Source organism: Hyla sarda, chromosome 2, assembly GCF_029499605.1.
Source record: "Hyla sarda isolate aHylSar1 chromosome 2, aHylSar1.hap1, whole genome shotgun sequence".
NCBI classification, from domain to species: Eukaryota; Metazoa; Chordata; class Amphibia; order Anura; family Hylidae; genus Hyla; species Hyla sarda.
In genome coordinates this window covers 98250359-98271865 of record NC_079190.1, presented here as the reverse complement: position 1 = coordinate 98271865, position 21507 = coordinate 98250359, and the positions used below count along the sequence as shown (strand labels likewise).

At 42.8% G+C, this 21507-nt stretch overlaps 1 protein-coding gene across 3 annotated transcripts in view; it reads left to right on the top strand.

Moving 5' to 3' along the window:
• Positions 1–21507, top strand: part of TFCP2 (transcription factor CP2) — a 96077-nt gene that overhangs the window by 17351 nt on the left and 57219 nt on the right. For 2 of the 3 annotated variants that reach the window (XM_056562655.1, XM_056562657.1), the window contains exons 2-4: positions 14978–15129; positions 18430–18506; positions 20483–20588. In XM_056562655.1, the coding sequence (XP_056418630.1) occupies positions 14978–15129; positions 18430–18506; positions 20483–20588 (335 nt within the window). Of the gene's footprint in view, positions 1–12417; positions 12546–14977; positions 15130–18429; positions 18507–20482; positions 20589–21507 lie in introns of those variants that run through there. The other variant, XM_056562656.1, reaches the window with a different exon arrangement.

The following is a 21507-nucleotide window of genomic DNA, read 5'->3' as shown; positions in this document are numbered from 1 at the left end:
ACAAAATGGCGTGGTTTAAAAAAAAAAAAAAATTCTCTCACAATGACTTTTTTTTTTTTCCTTTTTGCATTAGATTTTTGGGTAAAATGACTGATGTCATCACAAAGTTGTATTGGCGGCGCAAAAAATAAGCCATCATATGGATTTTTAGGTGCAAAATTGAAAGTTATGATTTTTTAAAGGTAAGGAGGAAAAAACAAAAATGCAAAAAATGGAAAAACCCCAGGTCCTTATGGGGTTTAAAGGGGTATTACAGGAAACTTTTTTTTTTTTTATCAACTGGCTCCAGAAAGTTAAACAGATTTTTAAATTAGAGAAAATATGTGTGCAGCTCACAACCGAGTATCCGAGGTATATGGGGCTTAAAGATCGATCCCCACAGACCCAAAATTGTAAAAACTATAAAAATACATTAACCACACCTCAAGGATCTCACCATACTAGATGGTACACAACAATAATTGGAAACAGTGTATTTCAAGAAAGGATAACATTTATTTTACAACTTAGATCATAAATTTAAACAATGAATCAAATAAAATAAAATGAATCAAATAAGATAAAAACTTGTTTAAGAGAATTTGCACTAGTTTTCTAAACATTTAACCATTGGGCCCTAATGGTAAATGAATTGCTGCCTAAATGATGTAAAAGATGCTGTTGTATGGATAATATCCGATAGTTCAGAATTCCAGTAGTCCGGCACTTTGCATGTATATGGTGCACAATGAGTCTAAACAGTCTCTGTAAGAGATGTATATTACAGTCCTCTAGGATGAACTAACTAGCCGCCTTAGATGTAACAGAAACAATAATGTAATTCTCACCGGCCGCTGGTCTCGTGCTGCGACGGACCGTGATTGAAGTCCTGCGGCTGTTCGTGCAAGTGGTGCAGTCCTGTGTGCAGCAATGAATGCAGACTCTGCGTGGGGACGCGCTCCGGCAGGAGCCCCCAAGTGGATGAAACTCGCAATTTGGATACTTGCAGTTGAGGCGCAGACAGAAGATTTCTCCTAGACCAAACAAGCTGCCTGACGGATTGATGGAACAGGAGACCAGGTGAGGTAAGCGGATCGTTTTTGGTGGTGCAATCCGGCTTTCATGTAGATTCTCAGCATTTGGCAGTGCGTTTATTATAAAAATTATCTACTAAGGAAGGGGTCGGATTCAGCACCCTGCAACGCGTTTAGAGCCTTTTTATAATCTGAATACAGCACAAAGAGAATACAGCACAAAAGAAAAAAACGCACTGCCAAATGCTGAGAATCTACATGAAAGCCGGATTGCACCACCAAAAAAGATCCGCCTACCTCACCTGGTCTCCTGTTCCATCAATCCGTCAGGCAGCTTGTTTGGTCTAGGAGAAATCCTCTGTCTGCGCCTCAACTGCAAGTATCCAATTTGCGGGTTTCATCCACTTGGGGGCTCCTGCCGGAGCGCGTCCCCACACAGAGTCTGCATTCATCGCTGCACACAGGACCGCAGGACTTCAATCACGGTCCGTCACAGCACGAGACCAGCGGCCGGTGAGAATTACATTATTGTTTCTGTGACATCTAAGGCGGCTAGTTAGTTAATCCTAGAGGACTGTAATATACATCTCTTACAGAGACTGTTTAGACTCATTGTGCACCATATACATGCAAAGTGCCGGACTACTGGAATTCTGAACTATTGGATATTATCCACACAACAGCATTTTTTACATCATTTTAGGCAGCAATTCATTTACCATTAGGGCCCAATGGTTAAATGTTTAGAAAACTAGTGCAAATTCTCTTAAACAAGTTTTTATCTTTTATTTTATTTGATTTTGATTCATTGTTTAAATTTATGGTCTAAGTTGTAAAAATGTTATCCTTTCTTGAAATTCGCGGTTTCCAATTATTGTTGTGTACCATCTAGTATGGTGAGATCCTTGAGGTGTGGTTAATGTATTTTTATAGATTTGTAAATTACTTCTATTAAAAAATCTTAATCCTTCCAATAATTATCAGCTGCTGAAGTTGAGTTGTTCTTTTCTGTCTGACAACAGTGCTCTCTGCTGACATCTCTGCTTGTCTTGGGAACTGCACAGAGCAGAAGAGGTTTGCTATGGGGATTTGCTTCTGCTCTGGACAGTTCCAAAGACAGGTGTCATCAGAGAGCACTTAGACAGCAAAGAACAACTCAACTTCAGCAGCTCATATGTACTGAAAGAATTAGATTTGTAAATGACGTCTATTAAAAAATCTTGTTTAACTTTCTGGAGCCATTTGATATATGTTTTTTCATGGATAATAAAAGCAATCTGGTTGCTAAGTGCAACTGGTCAATTTTTCCTTTGCACAGGTTCAGCTGACATAGTACTTAGGGCTGGGCGGTATAACGGTTCATACCGAATACCGAATTTTTTTGGGCTGCACGATATTAAATTTCCCCCATACCACAATACCTGTTGGGCCCCTCCCCCTCGGGAATGTATTATCAGCCTAGCGCAGCGCTGTCCCCACATCGGGGAACTAATCATATGTTACCCGCCAGCACTGTTCTGCCCCCCCCCCCCCCAATTAATGATCAGCTCAGCGGGGTACTACTCGCAGATGTCAAGCACTGCCCTCCTCCTCTTTGTTGGGGGCCGTCGGGCACTGGAACTCTATACTGTACGCCAGTGGTCTCCAACCTGCAGACCTCCAGATGTTGCAAAACTACAACTTCCAGCATGCCCGGACAGCCAACGCTGTCCGGGCATGCTGGGAGTTGTAGTTTGGCAACAGCTGGAGGTCCGCAGGTTTGAGACCACTGCTGTACGCTGTATCCCTATGCCCGGGCTGCAAAAGATACAGAAAATAAACTTTTAACTCGCCCACCTCGGCCGGACAGCCGTCGGCCTATCACCGGCCGGAGCAATGCCCCGCTCCGGCCAGTGATAGGCTGAGCCCACTGTCATGTAAGAAGCCGGCTTCTTACATGACAGTGGGCTCAGCCTATCACTGGCCGGGGCAGGACATCGCTCCGGCCAGTGATAGGCTATCCGGCGTTCCCGTCCCCAGAATGAGGCCGAGGTGGGTGAGTTAAAAGTTTTTTTCTGTATCTTTTGCAGCCCGGGCTTGGGTATGCAGCTTACAGCAGTGGTCTCCAATCTGCGGACCTCCAGCTGTTGCAAAACTACAACTCCCAGCATGCCCGGACAGCCGTTGGCTGTCCTGGCATGCTAGGAGTTGTAGTTTTGCAACATCTGGAGGTCCGCAGGTTGGAGACCACTGGCGTACAGCGAGTTCCATTGCCGGCGGCCCCCAACAAAGAGGAGGAGGGCAGTGCTTGACATCTGTGAGTAGTAGCCCGCTAGGCTGATCATTAATTGGGGGGGGGGGACAGAACAGTGCTGGCGGGTCACATGATTTTGGGGGGGGGGGGGGGGGGGGGGAGGCCGAACACCGCGCGTGGGTCACATGATTGGTGTGTGTGGGGGGGGGGGGGACAGAACGGACAGAACAGCGCTGGCGGGTCACATGATTTGGGGGGGGGGGGTGAAAATACAGTTATATACCGTGGAACCGCCGTAAGTTAAAAAAAACAATTCCGTGATCCACATATTTGGTGATACCGCCCAGCCCTAATAGTACTGGCTTTGTATTATTGGATAGCTTGTTATTTGGTGAGTATATGTTGGGGTCGGCTCGCTGAGCTGTGTTTTGTCTTCAGTTTGTTGAAGCTCCGTAGTTTTGTTTCCATAACACGCATCGTGATATCAGAAGATGTTCTGTAAATGTTGGTGTTTACAGTACAGAAGTCCCATCATGTCTGAGTTGTTTCTCCGGTTAGACATTAGTCTGACAAGTACATTCTGTAGTTGTGAATAAGATCTAGATCTTGTAAAACATGGGTGTAGTGGCGGAGAAAATCATATTGACAGCTCCTCAGGCTGAGACGGCTTCTGGGGCATTTCCTGCTCTTAACTCCAGTATCACCACGCCCCACGCCCCAAAGTATTTTTGGTCAGTATTTTTAAAGGGGTACTCCGGCACTAAGACACGCCCACTCACATAGGTTGTCACTTCCCCTCCCATAGGCTTGCATTGAGGGGGCGGAGCATGATGTCACAGGGGGGTGGGGCCGTGACATCACAATGCTCCGCCCCCCGTGATCACCAGTAATCAGACCCGGAGCGAACGTGCTCCGGGGACTGATTATAACGGGGTGCTGCATGCAAGATCACGGGGTCCACAGCGGCGGGACCCCCGCGATCAGGCATCTTATCCTAGGGGATAAGATGTCTTAGCACCGGAGTACCCCTTCAATTAAAGCCATGTGAGGGTCTCTAAAAAAATATATATATATAAAAACAGAAAGATTAAAATTTTGTCTTTTATAGTTTCCACTCATGGTTTTGGCTAAAAATTCTGCGTGCTTCACGTAATTGTACATGAAACACTTATATTTAGCTATTCATTCTGGGGGAGATTTATCAAAACCTGTGCAGAGGAAAAGTGGTGCAGTTGCCCATAGCAACCAATCTGCTTGCCTTTTTCAAGAGGCCTGTGAAAAATGAGAGGCAATCTGGTTGCTATGGGCAACTGCACCATTGTTCCTCTGCACAGGTTTTGATGCCCCCCCGCGTGTAAATTTCTTCAAATTTATTACAAATAAATGCTGATTGGCTGAGTTTTAGCCGTACTTACCAGCCTCAGAGATTCTGAAGGGGGGGGATCAAAATATTTTCCTTATGCCATTTATCTACTCCACACCCTAACCCAGTGTTGCCCAACCAGGGTGCCTCCAGCTGTTGCCAAACTACAACTCATAGCTGGGAGTTGTAGTTTGGCAACAGCTGGAGACACCCTGGTTGGGTAACTCTGCCCTAACCTATGGCCTTTGAATCAAGAAAAGTACACATGATAAATCTGGCACATTCATAGACTGTCTAGTCTAAGTTTAGACCAAAATACTAAAGCATTTTTGGCATGCTGTGTTGCGTCTTAAAGGGGCTGCTCCGCCTCGGCTCTTCGAGGTTTTTTGGCCAGCTCCTGCAGGGGGGTGGAAGTTAAAAAAATTAATAAATAAATTAAAATACCCTACTTGTCCAAGTGACTAAAATGGAGCACAATCTACTTGTCCCTCATGAAAATCCACTTGCCTGGTACACAAAATAATTTCAACCAAAATGGCATGTAAATAAGGTCTTTCGTAGTTTTAGTTTTTGCACTTTCGTTTTTTCCTTCTAGCCCTATAATAGCTATAGTTATTTTTCCCCCTACAGAACCATGAGGGCTTTATGATTGTAATTTGTAATGACACCTTTCATTTGTCCACAACTTATGCTCCGAAACCCAAAAAATGTAGGGAACATTGAAAAAGAAAAAAATGCAATTTTGTAAATATGCGGTTTTTCTTTTCTTTTTTACACCATTCACCTTGTGGTCAAACTTATATTTAATATTGTTGTAATCAGGCCAACAAAGTATCAAAATAACGTGTTTAGTTTGTCATGTTATTTACATTTTTTTTTTTTTATTCTAAACTTAAAAAAATAAAATAAAAAAATCCGGACAATAGCATTTTTATTTTTCCGTATACCGGACTGTATGAGGGCTCATTTTTTGCGCCGTAAACTGCTGATTGTATTGATACCATTTTGGTATTGATCTGACTTTTTTTTTTTAATGCTATATTTTTTTTTTTCCTGGGATATGGTGTTAAAAAATCACAATTCTGTGGCTTGGTAATTTTTACGTTAACACTATTGACCATGCGGGTTATATCCTTTTTATATTTTAATAGTTCGGACAATTGCGCACGCGCCAATGCCAAATACGTTTTATTTTTATGTTTACATATTTTATATGACCAATGGTAAAAGGGGGGATGATGTGAACTTTTAATATGGAAGGGGTTAATGTGTGTTTTTAAACTTTTATTAAACTTCTTTTTACACTTCATTAGTCGTCTTAGGGGACTTTTTAGAAGTAATCATTAGATTCCTTATACAGATCAATGAAATTCTATTGAATGCCATTGATCTGTGTGGTCTGTGCTCATTTGGTTGAGCCTGCTCCAGGCAGGCTCTAGCAATTACAGATCCACTGCAGCCATGGAGGAAGAGGTAAGCCCTCTGGCTACCTCCATAGAGGATCTTCGGCTGCTTTCAGCTCTTATGACCACTTCCAGCTCCTCCAAAGTGGGGAAACCCATTTAAGCCTTTAGTAATCACTTATCACACAATAGTTAACGCTCAATAATACATTTCATTGTATACAGTAGCTGCACGTTTTTTTGTTGCTTTTTGTCATGTGATCGTTTTTGCTGCACGTTACACTGGCTTGCACGTTCTATGCCTAAAATACGGTATGATCAGTCTTTTGTTGTAGACTGGTTTCATCTATACTTTGTTGGTTTTATTCCTGCATAAACAGTTTGTCTTGCTGTATTAGATGCAGGTATGGAAGAATGTAGGCTTGTAATGGTGTGCTTACCCAAAGCCAACAGTTGCCTCAATGTGCACCAGGACAAGCAGCATTCTTTTGAAACACTCATTTGTTCCTTTTGGCATTGGCTTCCTCCGCTTACTGTATTTCCCAAACTGATCTAGATGTTATTTCATTATGAGTGATTAGCAGTTTCCTCTTAAAGGAGTATTCTGCTGGAAATTTTTTATTTTTTTTAATCAACTGTTGCCAGAAAGTTAATTTGTAAATTACTTACTTACTATATAAAAATCAAAAATTTTCCAGTACTCATTAGCTGCTGTATACTACAGGGGAAGGTCTTTTCTTTTTTTTTGTCTGACCACAATGCTCTCTGCTGACACCTCTGTCCATGTCAGAGTAGGAGCAAATCACCATAGCAAACCTCTCCTGCTCTGGACAGTTCCTGACATGGACAGAGGTGTCAGCAGAGAGCACTGTGGTCAGACAGAAAAGAAATTAAAAAAAAGTGTACCCCTTTTAAGGGTCGGTTCACATATGCAGTATCCTGCACATATTTACAGCTGCAAATTTGAAGCTGTGTTCAGTCATTTAGTTTACTTTGAAGTCTGCAGCAAGAATTTGTGCAGGATGCATGTGAATACGTTCCAGGGATTAGTGTGTGTTCCTTTTAGCTGATCCGAAGATGTTTCATTGCCCACCTTTTAATTCTTCGTGGTAAGTCATTATACCTTTTTAGGTCTTGCTATGCTTCCGTAGGAATTCTTGACTTACACTTTCCATGAATTCCTAACACTCGTGTACTCGCGTCATTTGTTGCATCGATTAATCGGATAAACCTAAAGGATCAGGCTGTGTTCACACGTTGCTGTGAATCAGCGGTAGCGCAATTAACTGTTCGGTAATTCGCAGCAAAAACGTGGTAATTGATTGCGGTGCTGCTAATTTGGCATCACGGTGGGACAGTCCCAGAGTGTCTATCATCCCATCCCAGCTCTCTTAGGGTTTGTTCACATGAGTGGAATAAATAGCGAGTTTGAGCCTCAGCGGAAAATCTGCCACAGATTTCATTGACTTCAAAGAGGTCTGCGGTGGCAACGTCACGCTGAGCGAATGGAAACCAAATGCGATAGTCACTCGCCATAAGACACTTGACTTGGTAACCTAACCACCCAGCATACAATTGTCTCTCCATACTGACAACCCTTTTATAACATAAATTACATTAAAGAAATTAACGGCAATTTACAAAATGACACAGGCCAAGTAAGTAAATTCCAGTACTTCTTAGCAGCTCTATGCTACAGAGGAAATTCTTTTCTTTTTGAATTTCTTTTTTGCCTTGTCAGCAGTGCTCTCTGCTGACACCTCTATCCAGGAACTGTCCAGAGCAACATAGGTTTGCTATGGGGATTTTCTCCTACTCTGGACAGTTCCTAGTACAGGCATCAGGTGTCAGCAGAGGGCACTATGGACAAGACAAAAAAGAAATTCAAAAAGAAAAGAATTTCCTCTGTAGCATACAGATGCTAATAAGTACTGGAAGGACAAATATAAGAACAAGAAATTTTTTAGCAATTCTGACCACTGTTACTTTAAGCATTAATAACTCTGGGATGCTTGTACTTATGAATTTGATTCATAGATTGTTTTTTCGTGACATATTCTACTTTGTTAGTGGTAAATTTTTGTCGATACTTGCATAATTTCTTGGTGAAAAATTCCAAAATTTCATGAAAATTTTGCATTTTTATAACTTTGAAGCTCTCTGCTTATAAGGAAAATACACATATACAATATTGATTCACATATACAATATGTCTACTTCATGTTGTCATCATAGAGTTGACGAGTTTTTACTTTTTGAAGAAATTAGAGGGCTTCAAAGTTCAGCAGCAATTTTCCAATTTTTCAAGTAAATTGAAAATCTGAATTTTTCAGGGAACAGTTTAGTTTTGAAGTGAATTTGAGGGTCTTTGTTAGAAATACCCCATAATTAACCCCATTATGAAAACTGCACCCCTCAACGTATTCAAAATGACCCTCAGAAAGTTTAACCCTTTTGGTGTTTCACAGGAATAGCAGCAAAGTAAAGTATAAAAGTCAAAATCTTCATTTTTTACACTAACATGTTCTTGTAGACCCATACTTTTTTTTTATTTTTACAAGAGGTAAAAGGAGAAATAGACTCCCAAAATATGTAACCCAATTTCTCTCGAGTAAGGAAATACCTCATATGTGGATGTAAAGTGCTCTGTGGGTGAACTAGAGGGCTCAGAAGAGAAGGAGCGACAATGGGATTTTGGGGAGTGAATTTTGCTGAAATGGCTTTTGGAGGGCATGTCGCATTAAGAAAGCCCCCTATGGTGCCAGAACAGCGAAAACACCCCACATGGTATACTATTTAGGAAACTACACCCCTCAAGGAACAAGTGGTACAGTGAGCCTTAACACCCCACAGGTGTTTGACGACTTTGCTTTTAAGTTGGACGTGAAAAATTAGAGGTTTTTTTTTTTTTTTTACTAAAATATTGATGTTACCTAAAATTTTTCATTTTCACAAGGGGTAATAGGTGAAAATCTCCCCCAGTCCATTGGGCTTTTGGAAAGCGAATTATGTTGAAATGTTTTTTGTGGGACATGTCTCATTTAGGAAGCCCCCATGGTGCCAGAACAGCAAAAAATACCCCACATGGCATACTATTTGGGAAACTACACCCCTCAAGGAACGTAATAACGGGTACAGTGAGCATTTACTCTCCACTTGGTTTTCACAGATCTTTGGAACAGTGGGCTGTGCAAATGAAAAATTACATTTTTCATTTTCACGGACCACTGTTTTAAAAAATCTGTCAGACACCTGTGGGGTGTTAAGGCTCACTATATACCTTGTTACGTACCGTGAAGGGTGTAGTTTCCAAAATGGGGTCACATGTGGTTATTTAAATTTTTTTTTTTTTTTTTTGTTTGTCAGAACCGCTGTAACCAGCAGCCACCCCTGTGCAAATCACCAGTTTAGGCCTCAAATGTACATAGTGCACTCTCACTCCTGAGCCATGTTGTGCACCCGCAGAGCATTTTACGCCCACATATGGGGTATTTCCGTACTTAGGAGAAATAGTTACAAATTTTGGGGGTCTTTATTTCCTTTTACCTCTTATGAAAATGAAAAGTATGGGGCAACACCAGCATGTTAGTGTAAAAAAAAAATATTTTTTTACACGAACAGGCTGGTGTAGACCCCAACTTTACCTTTTTATAAGGGGTAGAAGCCCCCCAAAATTTGTAGCGCAATGTGCTCAGAGTACGAAGATTCCCCAATATGTGGCCCTAAACTGTTGCCTTGAAATAAGACAGGGCTCTGAAGTGAGAGCGCCATGCACATTTGAGGCCTAAATTAGGGATTTTTATAGGGGTGTACCCGGATGCAAGCGTTTCGCTTGCCTCCTCCACCAAAAAATACTGTACGTCAGTTTTCCACAAACAGGGTGCCTCCAACTGTTATAAAACTCACCATGTGCCTGGACAGTCTGTGGCTGTCCGGCAATACTGGGAGATGTTATTTTCCAACAGCTAGAGGCTCCTTTTTGGAAAACTGACGTACAAGGTGTTTTTAATTTTTATTGTGGGGGGGGGGGGGCGGCGGGGGGCGAGAGTGTAAGGGTGTAGTGTATATGTAGTGTTTTACTCTTTATTTAGGGTTAGTGTAGTGTTTTTAGGGCGCATTCACACAGGCCGGGGTTTACAGGAAAATTTTCTGCATCTCAAACTTGAAGCGGGATACTTGCTGTAAACCCCCGCCCATGTGAATGTACCCTGTATATTAACATGGGCAGGGGATAGGAGGAGGTGGCACCCCTGCCACCTTGCTCCTATCCCTATTTTCTGAGCTATCAGGTCAGCCTGCGAATCGCCGATCTGAATGCCCCCCCCAGGCATTTGCATGGGATGCCTGCCAAATGATTTCAGCAGGCATCCCGTTCTGATCCCTGTCCGGCTAGCGGCGGGGATCAAAATTCCCATGGGCGTACAGGTACGCCCTTGGTCCTTAAGTACCAGGACACAAGGGCGTATCCGTACGCCCGTGGTCCCCAACAGGTTAAGATAACTGGGACAGTATTGTTTTTAAGTCTTTGGTTCTCTATTTTAAGATGGCTCTTCATAATGGGGAATACCCCTTTAAGTGAAGTTACTTGTAAGTGGAGGAATTCAAAGCTTTCTTTCTCTGATCCATGTGAACTTAGTTCAGACTGTCTAACAAAAACATAGGCAGCGGATGAAAGGTCCCTGGGGTGAACCAGTCTGCTTTATCAGCTAAATGTCAGGGCTGGAGGCCTTTCCATGCGGGCCTGTGCTGTTAGCTGTGTAGGTGCTAAAGTCTGGGTGCAGTGTTGGCAACATTGGGAGACTGCAGACCTCGAGACCATCAAAAAAAATGGCAAGTGACCTAATGTCAGCCAAATCTGCTTGGACAGGTTCTGTTTCTATTTTTCAAACTTTGACACCTGACATATTTATCTTTCACATAAATACTAGAGGATTCTTCTGATACTTGTATTTCACATTGTCTGGTTACAAATGATCTGAATGAATGCATTCCTTCCAAAGCCTGGAAGTAGTGCCCAAACTTTAGTGGTCCTCTTCAGACAAAATGATCATAATGCTGGACCTCTATCATTCAAGATAATATGACGAGGAGCTCTGTTAGCAGATAATCTATTGTGGATGTACGTTCACAGGTATTATTCCCTAGAACAGTGTTTCCCAACCAGGGTGCCTCCAGCTGTTGCAAAACTACAACTCCCAGCTTGCTGGGAGTTGTAGTTTTGCAACAGCTGGGGGCACCCTGGCTGGGAAACAATGCCCTAGATGCTTTGCTTGTGATGCTGTATCTCTGTACATGCAGATTAAAATGAAGTTTTAGGAAGGATATAGATACTCTGGAGAGAGTTCAGAGAAGATACTAAACTAGTACATGGATTGCAGGACAAAACTTACCAGGAAAGGTTAAAAGGACTTGAACGTGTATAGCTTGGAAGAAAGAAGAGACAGAGGGGATATACAGGGAAAGGGAATCAACACGGTAAAGGAGGAGAGGATATTTAAATGAAGAAAAACTACCACAAGAGGACATAGGTTTAAAGGAAAATGGTCAGCTTTCTCCCCCCGCACTAACCAGTGGTACTGGCTGGTAGCTCAGGGAACGCTGATCAGTCTGGTCCTTACCGTGCCAGGATCCGCCTTGCCGTTCAGCCGTAATCTTCTATTTTTGAAATATGCAAATGAGTGTGTGTGTGTGTGTGTGTGTGTGTATGTATGTGTGTGTATGTATGTATGTATATATATGTATATATATATATATATATATATATATATATATATATATATATATATATATATATTTATTAATTAATTATACATGCACTGCAGGGGCCAGACATATACCCCCCATATACCCACCGCAGGCTTCCATTTGAAAACCCCTGAATGGCTTCTCAGTACCGGCCATTCTCCTGGCGGGGAAATGTAAAAATAAAAGTAAAATGCATCATACATCGCAGGGGAGTGGAACATGCCGCCCGCTCCCCTGTTTAATAGCTTCTCATCACATCTGGTCTCAGAAGTGAGACCCGGTGCGAACAATCCCTCAGCCCCTGTACTACAACCTCAATCATGGAACAGAGTCTGTTCCATGATGGGGGTTGTAATACAAACACTAACGTAGCCTCCCCAGCCACCGGCAGACTCCCGCAGCTGGGGAACTACTACTCCCATCATGGAAACAATTCTGTTCCATGATGGGAGTAGTAGTCCCTCAGGACTGCAGGAGTCTGCTGATGTCACCTCTTCTGAGCATATTCAGAAGTAATAACGGATATTATAAACCAGGTGCGAATGGATGACATGAAGGCTCATCCGTGTGCTATAGGCTTCAATGTAAAAAATAACAGCCATTAATTTACCCGTTTCTTGTAACGGAAGAAATATTAGTGCATGTGCCGTTGTTTCTTCCGTCACAACTAACGGCCGTTATTCATGACAGGCTAATGGCTATGGGTCATAACGGATGATCAAAAAATCTCAGACTTTAATGGGATTTTGCAATGGCCATTTAGCATCCGTTTTGAAGGCTTTTCTAATGTAAGTTTATAACGGGTCTTTTAACAGAGCAACTTTATAGTGTGAAAGGGGCCTAACAGTTAGGATAGGGGATAAGGTGTTACATCCCGGAGTTGTCCTTTAAAGTTAGATGATTGTACCGGCAGCAGGATATGTTCTTAAATTTTTGTGGAAACTTCGAAGCCCCAGACTTAACCCAGGACTATCTTGGGGAGACAGATTTGCTGGAAGTCCAGTGTGCCAGACTCTGACGTTGCTGCATAATGTAAATAGATATTCTGCTGCCGGGACCGTCGTTGGAGGTACTTTGTAAAGTACCTTCATGATCTCCAGAGATGTCTCCTGACTTGTCTGTTTTCATATTTGCAACTATTACCCATGAAATAACCATTCGGGGGCATCTTTTCTTGGAGTTCTGTGTTGTACTCTGACTAAATGACCACCTGTGTGTTACCGGTTGGGGGGTCCCTACACTGTATACTACTGTCTGCTCTGATGGGATAGTGTCACAGCCCAAACTGCTATCCCCCAGTTGGTTTGGTTATATCTTACTAGTAAGGATAACAGAGGAATGTACTTATATAGATATAAGAAGAGAGAATTCAGGATTGTTCAAGTGAAATACACTTATAAACATGTCTAGAGAGGCCGCAGGTTCTCTTAAAGGTGTACTCCATTGGCCAACGTTCGGAACTTATTGGTCCAAGCGCTGTTTCGTGCTGTGGTGGTCGGCCACACCCTTCGTGATGTCACGGCCAAACCCCCTCAATGCAAATCTTTGGGGGGGGCAGTGGGCGTGACAACCATCCCAAAGACTTGCATTAAGCGCCCCCTCCCAAAGACTTGCATTAAGCATGACGCCCCCTCCCATAGACTCGCATTGAGGGGGCGTGGTTGTGACATCACGAGGGGCGTGGCTGACCACTGCAGCGCAAAAATAGCATTCAGAACATTTAGTTCCCAATGCTGGCCAGCGGAGTAACCCTTTAAGATACCCATCCGCTTGCTATATTCATGGCTAGCTGTTTGCTACAATAAAAAGCCAACTGGTGCAGCAGCCTTTGGTGGCTCGATTTTGGCTTTGTACATGTGGCCTGTGTGAACTAGATTTGGTTCCTCAGTATTTCCCTGTATTGTCATGTTCTCCACAATTGCTGTTATGTGATCCTGGGTGAAGTGACTTGTCATCCTCTTGCTGATGGGGGTGATAGAATTGGTTATTTCAGGACTGTTCCTGAGCTACATGTCCTGCATATGTATTTTTGTTGCTAGGGATAGACAATTTGTATCTGGGCCATGCTTATTTAACTGCCCGCAGCTACATCATCACAGTGCCAAGTGTATTTCATGCCGCTTTGCGTCTTGGTGTGGGCGGTGTCACAAATAAGCTGCTGGTTACACATGATTTAAATTTACATTTAAAGGAAAACTGTCTGCTTGCTTCCACCTGTGCCACTTGCTAACTGGCACAGGCGGCATAACTGGCACTCTGACGTCAGTGGCCGCAGCGCCGTTCAGCTCATCCATATTCGGGGAGAAGATGGGGAGGAATATTGATGAGCTGGGTGGCGCTGCGGCTGCTGATGCCAGAGTGCTAGTTATGCCACCTGTGCCAGTTAGCACCTAATTGGCATATATGGAAAAACGAAGATTTATTGTACCCTTCAGATATTTTTGATATATCACTCAGTACCTAATCCTGACCATGTACATCTAATTTTTGTGTCTAGCACCTTTATTTTTTCTTTATTACACTTTTAATTTAGCTCATTAGTCTGAATTCCTCTCAAAGGGAGGGGGTGTGGCCTCACTGTGCAGGTCTCCGCCCCCTCCCTCAGTATGCTGTCTGCTCACATCTCCCCTAGTATTACCAAAACTACAACTCCCAGCATGTCCTCACTGACAGTAGCAAGAAACAAGCTGACAGTGGGAGGAAGTGTGTCCATGACATAGGTGACGCATGGACACAGTAGGACTAGTATGTGTCCAAGCAGGCAGGGGGGCAGTTGTTTGACTGGCTTTTTCAGTATGAAAAAGCCAGTATGTCATAAAAACATAGTCTAAACTGGGGGCCACAGACAACCCAATAGAAACTGCATAGGTTTGTAGGGAATCTAAAACCGTTTTTAGTGAGTGCCAAATCTGATTCATGAGAAAAATCATTATCTCACTGTGCGTTACATGACTATTTTGTCAAGATGATCTAAAAAAATGTGTGGTGTCTTCTATACAATGAGGTTGTTTTTAAATATGGGTTGGAGATGGCTATCCACAAGGATTACGAAAGGCTGCAGCAATGAACCTGATCCTAAAACAATAGGGTAGCTTGGGGTTACATCCAGAATATGGGCCTAAAATATGTTGATGTATTATAGCGTTTTCCTTTGCATGTATCTTCAGTGTCTGTCTGGCTATTAAGTTCTTTTGCTAAACCTTTTTTCTCTTTGTTGTAGTGATGTACTTGCTCTGCCTATCTTCAAGCAAGAAGAGTCAAGTCTGCCGTCGGAAAATGAAAATAAGATCTTACCTTTCCAGTATGTGCTGTGTACGGCTACCTCCCCAGCAGTAAAGCTTCACGAAGAGACCCTTACCTATCTCAATCAAGGTGATGTTCTAGGGCTATCATGGCTGTTGAAGTAAAGGCCAATATACCGTGTATACTCGAGTATAAGAAGAGTTTTTCGTGCTGAAAACGCCCCCCTCGGCTTATACTCAAGTGAACTCTCCACCTGTCAATCCCTTCTCAGTAGTCTTCAACCTGCGGACCTCCAGATGTTGCAAAACTACAACTCCCACAAACATCTGGAGGTCCGCAGGTTGAAGACCACTGCGGCCTTTGTCATCATCCAGACCCCCCCATTAATTTTCTACTCACCTCCCCTCGGTGGGAAGGAAGGCTGAGCTGGTCCGGGCCATCTATGGTGCAGAGACCATCCGGTGGGGAGGGTTAGTCGTTCCGGGCTGTCCATTTTCACCAGGAGGCCCTCTTCTCCGCTCCGGCCCCGGACTAATGATGTTGCCTTGACGACGACGCACAGGGACATCACGCTGCTGCGCATGGACCAGCTCACCCTTCCTTCCCACCGAGGGGAGGTGAGTAGAAAACTAAAGGGGGGGGTGTCTGTATGATGACTAAGGCCGCAGTGGTCTTCAACCTACGGACCTCCAGATGTTTCAAAACGACTACTAGTTGAAGTTTTGCAACATCTGGAGGTCCGCAGGTTGAAGACCACTGATGGATTGACAGGCGGTGATGATGAAGGGGGGGGTGATGATGAAGGGGGCGTGATGACGGGATGATGATGAAGGGGGGGGGGTCTGGATGATGACAGGGGGGGATTAAGTATTTCCCACACTAGGCTTATAGTCGAGTCAATAACTTTATTTTTTATTTTTTTTCCTGGGTTTTTGGGTGAAATTAGGGGCCTCTGCTTATACTCGAGTATATACGGTACTGTGATACACCTTGTTAAAAATCAGTTTGGGCTGTGCTTGTTACCCTTATCTATTAGTGAACTTTACAGCTCTGATCCTTCTGTTTTCTGTAACTGGCCATACTGTTATCATGGGCCAAATATCTGGTAACCTCCCAACTCTCCCCTGACAGTAGATGTCACAGTAGATAAGGATCAGGCTTTTGGCTTTTAACGGCCCGATACACTTAGCTGAGTGTGTATAGGGTACTTGGGCAGGACAGCAGTCAGCCAACAGTAATCAAAGATGTGTGGCCATATTAGCCACTGCTAGAAACTAGGAGACACCTAGGTTCAAATACTTTCGGGCTTTAGGGCATTTTTTTCAGGAGTAAAGAATTATTCTTGCTCATTGAAGTATTATACAAACATGTTATATATGGCATTTGCTATGCATGGGAGGAAAGTTGTTTTAAAGCAACAGTGACCATTTGTCCTATGAATTGCAAAGTGGAACCTTCATGGATCAGCCTAGTTAGTTCCTGCACATACCACAATTGCTATCTTGACACTTGAGGGATTTGGAGACAAAATCAAAACCATATGAAAGTAAGAATGTGTAGGAAGATGGTATAGTAACAATCTCCTGAATGATTGGACCCAAGGTTTCCCAGCAGATGACTTGAGAGCATTACACTGCCGCCTCCAGCTTGTCTTTTACTCATAGTGCCCCATGATGGTTCGGATGCTCAAGTGCCCATTGTGGTCTCTCTTTCAGTAAACGCCTCTGCAGTAAGCTGTGATGTGGTTTGTGTTCTGACACCTTTTTATCATTGCCAGCATTAACTTTTTCAGTAATTTATGAAACAGTTGTGCTTTGTGGATCAGACCAGGCAGGCTTTTTTTTCCACTCCCCCTGCGCATCTGTAAGCCTTGGGCGCCCATGATCCTTCCTTGAACCACATTTGGTAGGTACTTACCACTACATACTGGGAGCATCAAAGACCTGCTGTTCTGGAGTTGCTTTTACTGTAGTGATTACAAATTGACCCTAAGTCACTGAGGTCCTTTATACTTGACCATTTTTCCTGCTTCCAACAAACCAACTGTTTACTTGCTGCCTATTCTATCCCAGCCCATGATAGAAGCCATTGTTACAATGTAATGAAAGTTACTCACTTTGTGGTCAGTGGTTTTAATGTTATTGCAGTGAGTATTTCAGTGAGCAGTGAGTATTTCATAGGCAGTCACTCTACAGTAGTGTCTAACTTTAAAGGGTAGCTCCCACCATCTTATTTATTTATTTTCTCCCCCTGCCTATTGCCCATCTATCCATAACCCCCTCCCTGCCTTTAAATATTTTTTTTTTTACTAGATTAAAAAGGCCTTTTTGTCTGCCTGGTAGTGTGCTCACTACCAGGCAGACTTCCCCAGCAGGCACGACGTCACTGATGCCTGCAGGGGCCGACACTTCCGCCCTTAGTTCATCTATACAGGGTGCCTCCAGCTGTTTCACCACTACAACTCCCAGCTTGCCCTGACATCTATTGGCTGTCAGGGCATGCTGGGAGTTGTAGTGGTGAAACAGCTGGAGGCACCCTGTGTTGAAAACAAGTTAGGGCCATGGCCGCGGCGCTACCCAGTTCCCTCCCCCGTGTTGAAAACTCTGAACCCCCCTCATGTTGAGAACCCCCAACCCCTGTTGGATATGGATCTATATTAGAGATATCTTGTAGTACAGAAGTACTAGAACATATATAAAAAAAAAAAGTTTGACAGTGCCCGTTTAAATTTGGTAAAAATGTAAGAATTTTTTTTGATCCTGTTAAGCTATGTAGTTTTCCTCTATACTAACAATTGGTCTGGGGGACTGGATATGTTGAAGGGAATCCTTTACACTGGTTTGTTCTTGTCATGCCATATAAATGACTTACTGACTGGCAGAATTAACCTTGTGTTTGCACACATTGTCCATATTAAGATCGGTCACATTCCATCTTTCCTTGGGACCATGGTCTGTTATCCATTTTGTATAAATGTGAATTCTTCTCCATAAGAATTATTACCTCTCCTCTCCCCCATGTGCTTAGACACCCCCTCTGCTTCTGTGTACGTGCTCATGAACTCTACTCTAGTTTACTGGAGGTTAAGTGTTGACATACCGTGTTTCTACTATGTTTCCTGAACTATGTTTCCTCTGGCAAACATTTTGGCATTTATGGGGACATGTGAACTTGGTGGATTTTTAACAATGATTTTGCATCAGATCAGACATTACACCAAACATAAACCTTTTTAAAGGGAATCTGTCAGTAGTTTTGAGCTACCAGAACTGCTGACAGCCCCATAAAGATGTCATGGTGGGGAGTAGTATACCTCCTCGGGTAGCTTTCATGCATGTTACAAGGCTGAGATAAAAGCTGTTTTGTAATGGTTCTGATGGATCGTTACCAGATTTCTATAATGAATCCAAAACCATTTACTCCCTACAGGCCAGTCCTATGAAATCAGGATGTTGGACAATAGAAAACTAGGAGAATTGCCTGAATTGAATAGCAAGCTAGTTAAGGTAAGCGTCTTTGTACTGAATGTCCACATGGAAAACACGTGCGGACAATTCCACACATTTGCCGATATAGCGGTCGCTGGGACTGCACAGAAATGCACAGTCTTATAGATGGCAATGCATTTCCTTGCAGACATGGCAATGAGAATTTCTGCTTTCTGAACAGTACAATAAAACCCCATTTAAATGAATGGAATTCTGCTGCAGTGGAATGTCTGCGCAAAATATTCCATATGAACATTCCCCACAAGTTCCGTCTGTTTTTTTTATTTTTTATTTTTTTTTTTATTCTTTTTAAATACTCACTGATAGCTTAGGGTACCCTAAGTGTAGGGGTGTTCATATTTTTAATTTCCCAAATAAAAAAAAATAAAACTTATCTTTTATTATTCACAGTCTTGTATTAATTCCTTAACAAATATTGACACTTGTATGTGTGTAATCAACCTGATACTAATCTAGTCTAGTAACCTCTCATTGTTAGAATCATAGGTAAAGAGGTAAAGTTGCTGAGTTGCCCATAGCAACCAATCAGATCGCTTCTTTCATTTTTCATAGGACTTTTCAAAAATGAAAGAATTTGGTTGCTATGGCAACTCAGCAACTTTTCCTCTGGACAGATTTTGATAAATATGCCCCATAGACTCCTATGTATTAATAATTCTGTTTAACGTGAAAAGATGAACAGTAGAAGGCTACATACTTTTTATGAGGAAATCTTTTTAAAGGAAAACGTTCACCCACACTAAACCCAATACACCGAGTTATAGTGTGGGTGAACAGGAGACAGATGCGGGCTCTCTGAATAATATACATACCTGCAGTCCGGCGCCCGGTCCCTCCGAAGATGATCCTCTTTCTGCGCCGAATGGCACATTGGAGGGGGGCCCGCCGTCTGGATTTGAATATTCATGGCCGATGGTCACGTGAGAGCTTGTGCCTACTTGAGCGCTCACGTGACCAGTGGCCAGGAGTATTCAAATCCAGACGGCGGGCCCCCCTCAAACGTGCCATTCGGCGCAGAAAGAGGATCATCTTCGGAGGGACCGGGCGCCGGACTGCAGGTACGTATATTATTCAGAGAGCCCGCATCTGTCTCCTGCTCAACCACACTATATCCCGATGTACTAGGTTTAGTATGGGTGACCGTTTTCCTTTAATAGAAAGGCCTTAATGGTTTTACGTAAGGAAGTTTAGTTAGGAAGTTGTATAATTTTTATATTTAGATCCTCATGTCTCTTGACCCAAATACAATAAATCAGGTAGTGCTCACGGAGTGTGTGATACTTGGCCATCTGTGGCCCCTCATAACTGTGGTGCAGCAATATATAGACATTCTATAAAATGACACTATTAACCTCCTATATACTGTAAACTGGTATGGTAGATATCAGACTGGTTGGGGATACTAGAATATACTCATGGCTATCAGATGGATAAGCATAATGTCAGTTTTACGCTCGTCTATCAACTATATACCTGTTAACAAAAACTTTTTTTTAATATAATGTTGATAATAGTATATTTGGAATATACATTGGGTACAAAAAGGGGAATATTTTTGTCCCTACAGCTATTGTTTGTGTGCCTCTGTGAGGAGTCCAAATACTGGAAGTGTGGGGAGACAAGCAGGGCTCTGTGCACGGAGGACAAGCGGGGCTCACACATCAGGATGATTGATAAGCCAGGAGCCTACACAGAGCCCTGCTTGTCCTGTCCTCACTTCCTGTATGTGGACTCCTTAAAGAGGCTGCAGGAACAGCATTTTTTTCACCCAGAAATATACAATTTGTTTTTTAAACTATGTATATAACACACATACATATAGTGGTATTATCTACATTATATCAAAATCTTTTGGTAACGGCAGGTACACTTTAAGAAGACAGTTGTGTGAGGGATGGAGAGAGGTGTCTCCTATTAGCATCTTTTGAGTCCCTGTATTTCTTCAAGTAATCTCCTTGCTTCTCCCCTTGCAGAGCATCTTCAGAGTGGTGTTTCATGACCGGCGCCTTCAGTACACGGAGCACCAGCAGCTGGAAGGCTGGCGGTGGAACAGGCCTGGAGACAGAATACTTGACATTGGTAATAAGACCACGTGAGATATACAAGCAAGACATCAATATATTAGTAAATCAAGTCATTATGGGAAATCCCAGCACTTTTTCATTGAACTATTTATGAATAATTTTCCTGTTTTTAGTCTTTATGCAAACCCCCATAATGTGTGTGAAATGTCCCTTGTAGTGTTTCACTTGGTTTGCAGGCTTGTTTGGAATATCTAGACTGAGTAGACTGCTTTTGGTATAGGTTGTCGTTTCAGAACCAAGATGAAGTAAAGGGAGTACTCTCATCTTGTAATGTTAGGGTTTGGTACAAAGATATGCAGTAGCCTTATGATTGGGGTCTGTGGCAAGATTGAGTGTTAGGGTTCCCTTTGGCGTTCACCATGCACAGTGATGCTACCATTCAAGTTCATGTGTTTAGTTCCTGATCAGTTGGGGACTTTTTTTGGTACACCAAAGTTGCAGGTTTTTTTGTGTGCAATTTTTTCAATTTTACACCACTTTTTAGAAAGGTGGCTGGAGCTTAGTGGTAAAGTTGGGGTCCACTGGTGCATTTAAAGGGGTATTCCAGGATTTTTTATTTGACTATACTACAGGGGCTGTAAAGATATTGTAGTTCATGATATAGTGTCTGTACCTGTGTGTGACGGTTTTCTCACAATTCTTCTGTGATTTTCACACCAATATTTATTTTTAACATCATACAAAATGACTGTTTCAGATTTTTCCCAGGTTGCAATGCAGCCGAGACCTGACTCACTAGTCAGCTGATGACAGGGATCCCGTCTGCTTCAATGGGTGGAGGGAACGCTTTGTGGGAGAGAGATCAATCTGCAACTAATGCAACAGCTGTAGGCACCCTGATTGAAAATCACAGGTCTTCTGAATGGATGCAGCTCATTTATGTTTCTATGGGTGGGGGTGACTGATGTGTGGGA